Source organism: Penicillium argentinense (assembly GCF_028826775.1).
Source record: "Penicillium argentinense strain IBT 30761 chromosome Unknown utg000001l_segment0_segment0, whole genome shotgun sequence".
NCBI classification, from domain to species: domain Eukaryota; kingdom Fungi; phylum Ascomycota; class Eurotiomycetes; order Eurotiales; family Aspergillaceae; genus Penicillium; species Penicillium argentinense.
This window is the reverse complement of record NW_026622660.1, coordinates 2272750-2285022: the sequence shown is the minus strand read 5'-3', so window position 1 is coordinate 2285022 and position 12273 is coordinate 2272750. Positions and strand designations below refer to the sequence as shown.

At 52.8% G+C, this 12273-nt stretch overlaps 4 protein-coding genes across 4 annotated transcripts; 1 reads left to right on the top strand and 3 right to left on the bottom strand.

Annotated features, from left to right (window-relative positions):
- Window positions 1-250: 250 nt before the first annotated feature.
- On the bottom strand, window positions 251-1376 carry N7532_000799 (phosphatase PAP2 family protein; the record flags this gene model as incomplete). The annotated part of the gene is made up of 4 exons (XM_056613303.1): window positions 251-626; window positions 685-1024; window positions 1079-1172; window positions 1236-1376. The coding sequence occupies 4 exons, from the start codon at window positions 1374-1376 to the stop codon at window positions 251-253; spliced, it is 951 nt and encodes a 316-aa protein (XP_056480527.1).
- A 382-nt stretch (window positions 1377-1758) lies between these two features.
- On the top strand, window positions 1759-2599 carry med7 (mediator complex subunit MED7; the record flags this gene model as incomplete). Its single annotated transcript, XM_056613302.1, has 2 exons — window positions 1759-2022; window positions 2081-2599. The coding sequence occupies 2 exons, from the start codon at window positions 1759-1761 to the stop codon at window positions 2597-2599; spliced, it is 783 nt and encodes a 260-aa protein (XP_056480526.1).
- A 1319-nt stretch (window positions 2600-3918) lies between these two features.
- On the bottom strand, window positions 3919-6132 carry N7532_000797 (putative C6 transcription factor; the record flags this gene model as incomplete). Its single annotated transcript, XM_056613301.1, has 6 exons — window positions 3919-4189; window positions 4248-4975; window positions 5047-5705; window positions 5760-5848; window positions 5913-6022; window positions 6067-6132. 6 exons carry the CDS (start codon window positions 6130-6132, stop codon window positions 3919-3921), a joined length of 1923 nt encoding a protein of 640 aa, XP_056480525.1.
- Window positions 6133-8137: 2005 nt separating this feature from the next.
- N7532_000796 (putative importin beta-4 subunit) lies at window positions 8138-11695 on the bottom strand (the record flags this gene model as incomplete). The annotated part of the gene is made up of 2 exons (XM_056613300.1): window positions 8138-9053; window positions 9276-11695. The coding sequence occupies 2 exons, from the start codon at window positions 11693-11695 to the stop codon at window positions 8138-8140; spliced, it is 3336 nt and encodes a 1111-aa protein (XP_056480524.1).
- Window positions 11696-12273: the final 578 nt, after the last annotated feature.

The window sequence follows — 12273 nt, the reverse complement described above, 5'->3', positions numbered from 1 at the left end:
AAAGATTGTAGTCCTACGAATTTACCCCGAAATATATTCTTTATCATCTCCATTTTACCTTGAATCGATGCAACAGTTGATAAGTGGCCATGGCCGGTCGAGAAAACATAGATACAGCTTCATTTGTTCCTAGCTATTGTTACATTCGAGGTCAGGCACGATAATTAGTAAGTTAACTGCCCGACATAACTAGGGGGCAGGCCAGCTGTTTCCCTGGACAAGATCAGAGATTTGATCTCAGATCGGGAGACTACAGTATACGGGACGCCGACTCCTCCATGGGGTAATTCTCCTCGTGCACAGGACCATCGCCCTGTATGAAGGAGCGTGGTCGGCCCTGCTCTTCATCATTCAGCTTTCCGAAGCCCTCAAGAACAGAGGGATCAGTCTTGTCGTATGGGACATCACAGCGGGCAGACCCCATCGATGGATAGTAGCGCCGATAGGAGAACCACGCCACCAGCATTCCTAGAAGAGAGCCAATGGTGACATCCCACACGTCGTGCCGGTAGTCGTCCAATCGCGAGATCGCAATCAGTAGCGCACACAACAGCGGGAAGAAGGCCAGGAGGCAACGGCCAAGATCCGTTCGAGGGCGAAATACATGCATCTGGCCGCAGAAGAAACTAGACACTCGTGGGTTAGCTAATGCATCACCAGACATTCCAATCCAAAAGTCCTTACAGAGACAGATATCCCAAACCACCAAAGGAAAAGCTACTGTGTCCACTGGGGAAACTGCGCCATCCTTCCTGTAGGATATGCTGATTAGTTTCGGTACAGACTGTCCAGGCAACCAGTACATTGTCGGCCGTGCCCCGAGTGGGTTTGCACCGCGAAATGAGGTCCGGGCGAGGCCTGCCCACTGCATTCTTGACGATATCGGTGATGAAAGAGGTGAGCATGAGCGCCACCAACAGACCCAGCATCGTAACCTGTGTTTTTTGCGCGCCAGGATGCAGCATTGCCGACCACGCCATGATTATGAAAAAGGGAACCACGCCTGCATAGAACACAGACCATACTATTGTTTCTCGTCAGGATACTAGTAGGGGAGGACGTGGGTTGGAGTGCGTACCGACAGGAACCCGTTCGTGAACGGCGAATGGGTATTGAATGGACTTGTTGTCGAGGGAGAACATCCGGTGAAAGGGAGAGACAAAAAGTTGGATCTGCGCAATCATTTAGTATTAGTGATTTGATCAGAACCCAGCGCATGTTCCAATTGCACTCACCAGTAACCAACACATGGCGAGAAAGCCCAATGCCATGTAGTCCGCGGCGTAGGAGCGCTGGCTGAAACGAGCTGCTGCCCCCGCCAGGCCGACACGGTTCAGCAGGGGTGCAGACCCGGTTCCTGAACGGCTGCGAGGCATGTTTGCGAAATATTGAAGCGAATGAAGTCGGAGACCCGGTCGAGAGCTCGGTCAAACGACCGGCAGGGGAGACAGTGAAGAAGATCAGAGAGTCGCAAGCATATCACCGCTGTTGGTTCGTATCATGGTCGGGTAGAGCCCGCAAGAGTCCTCTGTCAAAGTACAGGTCCACTTCGCAGCGGGCGTCGAGAGTGAAGACGTGCTGGCTTGCGCGGCGTCGGAGGAAGAACGACAGTCGCGTGAAGCGGAGAGCAACCGACCCGCCGATCGTCTCCCGCTCGCCTTCCACTCCGAACTTCAACTTGAACTGCCCTGCTCCCACTCTTAACTCATCTTCACCAACCCTCCATTTCTCGATCGTCGCGCATCGATCCGAGTCGTCATGGCCGACGCGAGCCAGCAACGAACAGTCACCGCGGCCTTTGCGCCTCCGCCGCCCTTGTGGAAGCAGTTCACGCGCGACAACCTCGACAAGCTGGAGCAGATCAAAAAGGAAGCGTCAACAGGATTTGATGAGGAATCTGCCAGCGACAAGAAGTGGTCTCCCTCTGAATTGCGCGCTCTGGAGGTTCCCCCGGAACTGCGATTCTTGGTTCCCCCGGAGGTCCCAACGGGGGATTACTCGGTCTTTGGTGAATTGCAGTCCGTACGTGCCACCGCGCTGTCCCTCTGACCGAATTGGGAACTAACCATGCATTCGATAGATGTCGACGGCACTACCTTCGCTGAAAGATCAAGGAATCGATCAGCTCTATCCCGAACCTGCCACCGAGACCGACCAGAGCAAAGACGCTTCACAGCCGTCCCAACCCCTCAACCACGCCTATTACTTGCTCAAGATCAGCAAATCGCTCCTCCTGAACTTCCTTGAGTTTGTCGGAGCTCTTGCGGTCTCACCCGAACAATTCGAATCGAAGGTGAACGACCTGCGCAACCTGTTTATCAACGCTCACCATCTTCTCAATCTCTACCGCCCACACCAAGCCCGGGAATCACTGGTCATGATGATGGAAGAGCAGCTGCAACGAAGCAAGGATGAAATCGAGCAGATGGACAAAGTCAAGGCGGAGATCGAGAGTGCGTTGGAGCAATTGGAGACGCAGGGCAAAGAGATCGGCTCGGCGGAACAATCTACAAAGGATGTTGAAACAGCAGAGAAAAATTCCCAGCAATCTGGCGAGGGTTCTCACCAGATGTGGGATGTTCTCGGTGGGGAGATTTGAAGACAACGCTGGCCTTACTGGCCTGTTGCATTTATCTCCCCAGTAGTCCACCACAGACTGTCGCCCAGTATCGAACCGAAAAGGGGCCCATTCAAGCCGTGTTAACGATCTTTCCGGTATCCGAATGTTCCACTGAGAAATTTCTGGAGTATCTCGAGGTATTACTTTTAACATTTCGAAATACTGCCGAGAAGCAGCTCTCATGCTTCAAAGCTCCAACTGCTAGCGTCGATGATCGGTACAGCCTGCAATTACACGGTGGCCTATCCAAAATTTCTCGCCTCGCTCCCTATTTTGGGGCTTGTTCCAGGTATAGAATCAACACGCAGCGATGAGTATATGGCACAAGGGATAGGCTCGAATATCGCTACTCTCCTCGGAGTCACTTCGGGACTCTACAGTCCCACACCATATCTAGGAATATACAACCTAACCACATCTTCAAAATTGCCATAACCGCCCGTATCAGTCTATTTCCACCGCATCTCCATCCTGTTTGCCGTGCATACTCAGGGAGTACCTTCATATATACTACGACCAAAATGGACTAGTTCCCCTTCCAATCCGGGGCCGGCCCGTCTCTCATTCCGGGTCACATGATCCACGCCTTAAAAGCTCATTTTTCACACTGCCTAGCGATCTCTCTGTAGTCTCCCCAATAACAAAGACGACAAGGCTTGATTCCTCGAGCCTTTCGCTACAAACTGTAAGTTCCTCCGCCGTCTGACAGCTCGAGTCACCCTCCACCATATCTGCAATCTCCTGCGAAGATGATATGCCTATTATTATGTTTCAACCCCATCTGAGAGCATTTCAATCTTACATACGAATTCGCTCTTTGCTTATTTTGTGCATTTATCTGAGCTTGGTCATTCGTCCTATCTGTGATGTACGGACGAATTGACTATCCCATTTTGCCATCACGCAAGCGACTCTTTGCTTTCGACAAGGTGCTGACTTTGATCTGAGAAATTCTAGGAACTTTTCCAATTACCTCGACATCGCTCTGCACACTTCTTATTTAGACATCAATGCAATCTACTTCATTCTTCATATCATCCTGGCTGCTTCGTGGCCACAATCGGACTCTTGTACATCTCTCCATATCTTTTTGTGGAACTTTTTGTGGAACCTCGTAGCCGCTCTCGACCACAGCTGGAATGAAAATCGGCGGAGTTTGAGCAAAATTCATTTATCTCTATGGTATACTATTAATACAAAAGGTGTAAAATCTTGCTCCAGAAGCCAACGCCGTTATCACAATATCCCTCGGCCCTCAAACACCCAATAAAAAATAAGACATTACGAAAAAATGATAATCAATGAGGTAGATGCGAACCAGCACTCTGCTCACGCCACGCTTTGTCAATGGCACACTCGGCGAGTCGTTTGAGCTCGACCACAAAATCAGCCACCAGCTTGAAGTGCACGACTTCGTTCTCTGGCAGTTTGCGTGAGAAAATGCGATCCATCATGACCGTCGCCATTCTCAGCAAGTCCATGTCGTCGCGTGAGCGAGGGTCCAGTGGGTTTTGGAGAATGCTGCAAAAGATGGTCAAGAGCGCAGATATTGGGTAGAAGATTAGTGTCCTAAATTTCCCTCTGTTAGCTCCATACAAAGCCCAAGTGGGCCACATTCAACACTTACCAGAAGACACCATCGACTAAGACATGTTCTGCTGCCTCCAGGTAGCACAAAGTCGACCGACTCGCTTCGACAGATAACGTGAGACTTGAGCTGACTCCATCCACCAACCCACTTCCATTTATCCACGCCTTGCATCGACTGCTCGCCTGGTGAATGATCGACATGCACAAGTAGTAATTGACTCGCAACATAACCGAGTGCATACTAACATTGGGATCGGAGGCGTCGGGAGCGAAAGACATGGTTGGGCGCCACTGCTGCGGAATCGAGAGACGCCACTCCTCCAATTCATCATCCAATTCTCGAATAGATTTAAGTAAATCCGCATCACACTTCTGTAATGATTTCACCGAGTACAAGGCGCTATGTGCTCGAGACTTGATGATACTGAGACGCAGGTCAAACGGGAAGACTGGCTCGATGGATTGCGAATCTTGGTGCTCTGGGTCCTTAAATGCACGATCTAGATAGCCCGGCGGGAGGGTCAAATCGCAGTTTTCGTCGGCGATGGTTGGAGGTTGCCCGGTTCGAAGGGCAACATCTTTGTCAAGCGTGTAGCTGATCCAGAACAGGTTTCGCAGAGCCTGCTGTCGTTTCTGGGGGCGACCACCTTGCAAAGCTGCTTTAGTGGTGCCAAGATTGGCACCAAGCATAAACAAAAGCCTCGCGGTAATGGCTCCAAAGTAGTTGGTGGCGCGCATGTTTCCTGAGGAAAGTTCATAGAGTGTCTTTCCAAGTTTAGCAAGCCATTAGCATTTGCCATTTGCAAATATTGAAATTGAGAGGCAAAATCACTCACGAGCATAGTAGCTGCCTGGGCTCCTTCCAGGCTTGCCGGCTCCTGCAAGACCTGCGAAAGAAGAAACTGGCCCCTGGTAGCCATGGCATCATAGTCCACATTTCCCAACGGCGAGTTCTGTGCAAATTCTTTAATAGGAGGGAGACGCGCAGTAAAAGCTAAGAAAGCCATGATACAAGCTCGAGTACTAGCTTGTCCTACCCGGAATGTAGATTGGGGTTGCTGGTAGGCGGATATGATCGTCTCCTCGAAAAGCTCGGCATCCACAACCGGGAACAACCGCTGCATGACGAGCGAGCTCTTATAGGCCTCGAAATAGAGACGAACCACCCGCCAGTCTGGCAGCTCAAACATATTCTGGTTAGGAAGGTTCGTGAAAAGATTATGAGAGCTTTGTCCACGTTCTTTCTCCCACGGGGCCCGAGTTGGGCTCAGCTTGTCCCGCGAGATAGTTTGCCCAGTTCGCGCCTGAATCCATTCTTGTCCCTCTGGCAAAAGGAATGGGATACCAGTGAGTAGACTTATCGCGCCAAGCTCTCGGCCTGCAAAGTGGACGCCCACTGTAGATGGCACGAGGGGCTGCTGATTGCTGCTGGCTGTGCTAGGTGAGCTACCCGCAGTTGCGTTGTCATCCAGAACTTGCGATAGATCCGTGGGGACTATTTAGACTTAGCCGCGCACATATTTGACCGAGAATTTTCTGTGTAACATACCAGAGTCCGTATCATGCATCGAGAAATTGTCGGCAAGAACCTGCTCAATACGGCTGATGCGTTCTGACAAACGAGAAGCCTTGGGCCGACTATTGCCATCGTCAGTACATTCAAGATCCATCCACAAGCATTCCGGTAGCTCAATGGTCATACCCGCCATCATCTGTCGGTCTTCTCTTCCGCTGCACCACCCGGTCAAAGGTACAGGGCAGGTTATGGTGGCTGCACCAGTTGCATTGCGGTTGTGCCGCGTCACATTTAATCTACGTGGTCAGCCGGGGCCGGGTTTGCAGAGGAGTGAATATACCTTGCGTCGGTAGCAGGAGTCGCAAGCGCGCGCCGTGCGCTTGCGGGGCTCGTCGTCTGGATGCATGGAGATCGCAGAGTCGGAGGGTCATCGCGGCCGTGCTGGGTCTTGATGCGCTGAGTCAGCGGAAGGCGATCGGTTGGGTCCCGCGAGGCAAACTATACAGAATGAAAATGAGTCAACAAGATCAGAGAAATACCCTGGGGGCTCTGTTGGATTCTGTTGGGCGAGATGGTGAATACAAGCTAGCCACGTGACAGTGACAAGTGTTGGTGGTAAGCATCAAAGTTGGAGTTGGTGAGAGACAACTCGGAGTGGATGGCACAGTGCAAGGTCGCACAACAAGCGTCATCTCTGAAATAACGATCCAGGAACACCAAAAACGAGTCGCAAGCTGTTGCAAGCACAGAACCTATCACAACCGAAAGCTTGTGACCACGGGTTTGGCAAAATTAACGATTTGGGGCCTCCGTCCTCTACTCAGTTATCTGATCGCAAACACCAGTCTGCCAGTGGATGCACGGGAAACTTGCCCTTCGACGGCTTTGGTCTCCAATTCAAAGAATCAAGATCATGAAAATGAAAGGCCTAGTCAATAAATACTTCTCTAGAATGAACCCATAATTCACATGTTGGTCTTGGCTGTAGACTAACGCCGCGATTTAAAATGCCTCGTACCTTTCATCACCTGAGGATTATGTTTCATACTCTCGTAGACAATATAACACAAGTGACGCCGCATCAAAAGACTAGGCTGTATGAGATAATTTGAATATACCGGATCACGTGTTCTGTGCTGGTTTTCTGCTCCATGCCTTCACGGTGTTGGACCACACTGCAGTTGCATAGGTAAAACCATGGAAGAGCATCCAAGCATCGGTGTTTCTGTTGCACCATTGTCGCTTTGGCCATTTTGGTCCATAACAAGGACGTCCTGATACAACTCACTGCAATAATAAACAATACAGAAAGATAGAAGCATCACCGTAGGATAAACTTTATAGGCATCGAGTTCATGCGGACTCGCAAAAAAACAGAATGGTATATAGATCGAATCAAGCACAACATCGGCTAAAAGGGCGAAAAGAACAGGACATGGCAGAAAATAAGAGTAAGTAGGGCATCGCTAACCCAATGCAATCACCATCTCCCGCAGGTCGTTGAGGTGATTCGACTTATCGCTCCCCAAGTCCACTTCGACCGCAAAACGCTTCCGGCCCAATCGCATATCCATCTCACATCACAGTGCAAATGCAGCAGTCGCACTCCTCATCCCCGCAATCACACCCAAAGCAGGGCTTGGAGACAATCTTGATAGGTTTCTTGATCGAGCTCCCAGAGCCACTAGAAGGCAAGGTCCAGTTGAAGGGATTCGAGCCGGCGGCGAGCATCGTCGGAGGAGACTAAGCCGAGAAGGTCAGTATGGTGTTGAACAGCACTCCACATGGCACCGATCGAACCTCAGTACAAGGAAAAATCAAGATGAAATGGGGGATAGACGAGATCGACTGGGGAAGGGGGCCACAGGGGAAGGGAAATATTTAGGAGTCGTAGGGCTGTCGAAACAATGGAGGACCGAGCAGGCAGCCATTTATTTTCTGCCCCGCCACACACGTCACAGGGTTTAGGCATGCAGGGTCTCAATTGGGAGTTACGGCTTGTGATACCGATCTCGGTTGGGAGATAGTATCAAGCATGTCAGCCAGCTCAAAGAAACAGTGCAATGTGCCTGGGTCGGCATTTGTGAAGACTTTTGTCTCGGTCTACTATACGCGGACAGGCGGATTGGCGCCGCCCCACTTCAAGCATACCCTACACTAGTGTAAGGCAGACGGACCTTCGAGATTTACAAAGTACCGAGGACCGAGTGCGTGTCTCAAAGAGAACAGTCAATTGACCTATGTACAACAACTTTTGTTTTCATCATTCATCGCGGGATTCACCAGTGAGACGGGGTATCGTCTAGTCATCTCAGTATGGGGAATCCAAAAAAATCATCCATCTATCCATTAACGCATTTCCATCCAAAGTCATCAAGAGGTAGTTTTTTGTCATAGCAAGGGCAAGCGTTTTACAACTGCTCAACCCAGGGAGCAGCACCCGCCTGCATCTGGTTTAGCCACTTGACGAGCTCGATGAGCTCGCTGCGGCGCTCATCCTCGAGCTGGTCCTCGTCACCGGTCAGGACGGCCTGGAAGACAGGGAGCAGCTGGGGAGTAAGCTCGCGGATGGTGGCATCCTCCCATTTGTACATCTGGCAGATCATGCGGTACAGGGGCTCGTTTTCCTCGTAGTCGTTCTTGAGGGGCAGGATCTTGACCAGAACGGGAAGAACATCCTTGGTGGGGATGTTCTCGTGGCTGCGGAGGATCATGCGGCTCAGGCAGCCAGTGGCATTGTCCTGCAGACGGGAGACGTTCTGGCCTAGGCACTGCTCGAGACGGCTGAGGATGGTGGGGTACTCCTTGATCAGCTCGGCATCGGACTGCGAGTGTTCGACCAGGCGACCAACGGCGTAAGCGGCGTTGGAGCGGGTCTGAGGGTCCTCATCAGCGAGACGGTGAAGGAGGAGCTTCAGGAAGGTGGAGGTGAAAGGGGTACAAGCACCGCCCATACCGTTGATGCACTCGGCAAGAACACCGACGGAGGTGGCACGCTCCAGGGACTCGCTGCTGCTGGCGTAGCGGAGGATGGTCTTCTCGAAGACCTTCCAGAGCTCAGCGAAGCTGGAGCCAAGAGCGGCGGCCATACCGGAGACGACATCAAGGGCGGTGTCAACGACGACCCAGTCGAACTCGGAAGTCTCCTCGCCAGCCTCGGCGGTCTCCTCCTCGGGACCGAACTCAAGCTGGCAGGGGTGCTGCTTGGTGATGATGTCGGTAACCATCTGGATCACGTTGTGCAGCATGGTCTCGTTGGCGATGAGGGCGGGACCACAGAAGCGGAGATTCTCAGCCATGTTGCGGTTGATGTCCGCGACGGTAGCACTAAATGGACCATGTCAGTACAATGTGCAACCAAAGATCCACAAATTGACAAAAAAAAGATAATCAAGAAGCAATTTCAGATATAGATTCGCTGTTCGCATCAATCGCGCTTTGCGCGTCAAAGTGAGCTGGGTTAAGCGGTGATAATCATCATGAAAAGGTGCAAGCCAAGAGGCAAAAACGAAGACAAACAACGCAGAAAAAGAAACTGTTAACACGTACCGGTCGTCTTCCTCAGTCCACATCTTGACGGTGGCAGTCATGAGGATTTCGCCGAACTTCTTGACCTCCTTGGCGGGCTGGACCTGCAGAGGTAGACCGGGTTGCCACTTGGGCATCTGGCCGCTCTCCTCGGCAATGGTGAACAGCATGGCGTAGGAGCGGTGCAGAGTGCTGATGGTGCTCTTGCGAACACCCTCGTAAGGGTGCTCAGCGAGGGGCATGACCTGCTCGATGGTCTTCTCGAAGTAGGGCAGGAAGGAGCTGCGGGTGTGGGTGATCAGGTCACCGATAACCTCAACAGCGATCTCCTTCTCCAGGGACAGAGGGGTTGTGGCAGTAATGTCATCCCAAGCGTCCTCATCGTCCTCAATGTCGACATCCTCGATTTCGCCCTCAACGTCATCGTCGTCGTCAGCAGAAGCAACCTTGACCTTGCGACCAGCGACGGTCACCTCTTGGCCAACGAGGTCCTTGGCAGCATCACCAAGCTCAACCTCAAGGTCAGTCTCATCCTGCTCAATACAGGCGAAGAGGCCCTTGACAACACCGTCCAGGAAAGGAGAGAAGTTCTCGGAGTAGACCTTGGCCATAGCACCCCAAAAGATGTAGGTGCTCTCCTTGAGGCGAGAGTGGCCCAGGTGGAGAGCCTCCTCGGTGGCGCGCATGAGAGGCTCAACGTAGGGCTGGTAACGCTCGGGGCCGGCGGCAGCAGCCATCTCACCCATCGCGTCAGTCACGCTAGCACGGAGGTCAAGCTCCTCCTCGCTGTCCTTGACGGTAGCGAACTCCTGGAGGAGGTGCATGGACTCATCGAAGAAGGACAGGAAGGAGTCACCGGCTGACGAGGCGAGGGAGCCAAGAGCACCGGCGGCAAGAGCCTTGATCTTGAAGTCGGGGTGCTTGAAGAGCTTGTGAAGGATGGGGACGAGCTCAGCCTGGTAAGGAGCAACGTCCTTCTCATCCAAGCCGTCGACAACGGCATCGATGGCGCTGATGCCGGCCTTCATGATGTCCATGGTGGGGCCGTCCTCCTCGCCGTTGTACTCTTGCATGGCGCTAGCAAGGTTCTTGAAGAGCAGGGGCATCAGGCGCGCGTGCTCAGCGCTGAGGTCCTCGGCCAGGTCGTCGGCCAGACGGGCGACGGCGTGGAGAGAGGCCTGACGGACCTTGGGCTCGGAGTCAGCCAGGAGCTGGAGAACCATGGGGAAGATCTCCTGCATCTGGGTGCTGATGAAGTCGGGAGCACCCTCGACGCACATGCCCAGGGCCATGATACCGGCACGGCGGTAGTTGGGGTCGTTGTTGTTGAAGTACTGGCCCAGAGTCTGGAGCAGAGGAACAACAACTTGGCTGGGGGGCAGGCTCTGGGCGAGCATGTCGAGAAGGCCAAGCGCAGAGCGGGCAGGAGTGATCTCGTCATCGATGGGAGAATCGTCCAGCTCAGTCACTATGTGAAGAGCGGTGCGGGTCAGCTGCTCGCCGATGCGCATACCCTGGATCTTGAGCTTGCGGTACTGAACAGCCTGCATCAGGAAGCTGATGGCCTGAGTACGGGTGTCATCATCGATCTCAGTGTTGGCAGAGATATCGTTCATCAGAACAACGAGGTCCTTGAGGTGGATTGTCAGGAGGGCGGGGTCGCAGCCGAGAAGGGTCTGGAAGACCTCGAAGGCCTGCATGATGCGGTCATCATCACCCTGCGAGATGGAGTCCTTAAGAACGGCAACCATGGAAGGGACGAGTTCCTGGAAGGCCTTGACAGGGGGAAGGCTCTCCTCAGAGTCGAGGTGCATGGCCAGCTTGCTTAGAGCAAGGAGGGTGTTGATGCGGACCTCGGCGCTTTCGGGGTCCTGGATGGTCTTGCCGAACAGCTTGAAAAGGTCGGCAAACTTCTCCTCGAATCCCTCGCCCAGAGTCTCGAGGATGGTGAACAGGATGTAGATGGACACCGAGCGCTCGTCCTGGTTGCCGCCATCCGCGGCCTGCAGGAGCAGGTTGGGCAGGTCAGCCCACTCCCCATCCTCCAGATCAATCTTGGCAATGGCCGAGATGATACGGGCAATGGAGTGGCGGACCAGGGAGGAGCTGTCGCTCATGGAAGAGCGGAGCAGCTGCTGACGGATTTCGGGCTTCTGGGCAGCGTTTATCTTCACCCAGTGCTTGTGAACGTGGGAGCGGCCCTCGACAGCAGCAAGCTGACGGAAGTTGGGGTCCTCATGGCCGGTAGCGATCTGGATGAGGAGGACGAGAGAGTCCGGTTGAGTGTAGAACTCCTTCTGCAGGATGCCGGTGGCCTCCTTGACATTTCCCTGGGTGGCTGGGAGGAGAAAGGGTGAGCTTGCATTTCTCGAGTCAGCAAGGAGGACAGACTTACGGTTCAGGACAACCTGCAATTGCTGCAGGAATCGTTGCTGATCCATTATGGCAGATGTGTGTATGATGGAAAGGTCACCACTTTTTTTCGGATGAGTAGCGTGTCGTTCGTGAAAAAAAAGTCCCAGGCCTCTTTTAAACAGAGGCGAGAGGGACAGAAATGAGCAGCTTGTCCTAGAGAGACAAACAGCTCACTTTTTGGAGGGGGTATCAAAAAGAACAACAAGGAAAAAAAGAAAGAGAGGATGGTGGGGGGAGGAAGAGAAAAAAAAAGTCGCGGCAGAAAAAAAGTCGTCAGGGGTGGGTTGGGCGCCCGATCGAGTTTAGGGCGGGAGGGACCGTTTGAAAATTGGGCAGCGGGTTTGTTGTGTTTTCAGCGATATCCACTTTCTGCTGGGTTTTTTCGGCTCGGCGGGCAATGGGCAAGTCTGGGACGCGTTTCCGATAGTCTGAGTGTGTCCCAGAGATCCTATGTCTGGTGTGGTACGCGTCTGGTCGCTTGGATTTTGTATGAGGCACGGAGAACAAAGCCCGATAGTCATAGGATGGGACGTAGTCTACTATCCTAACACCATACACTGTAGTCCTATACATCACATCAATGGATGTACACAAGGCATACGAG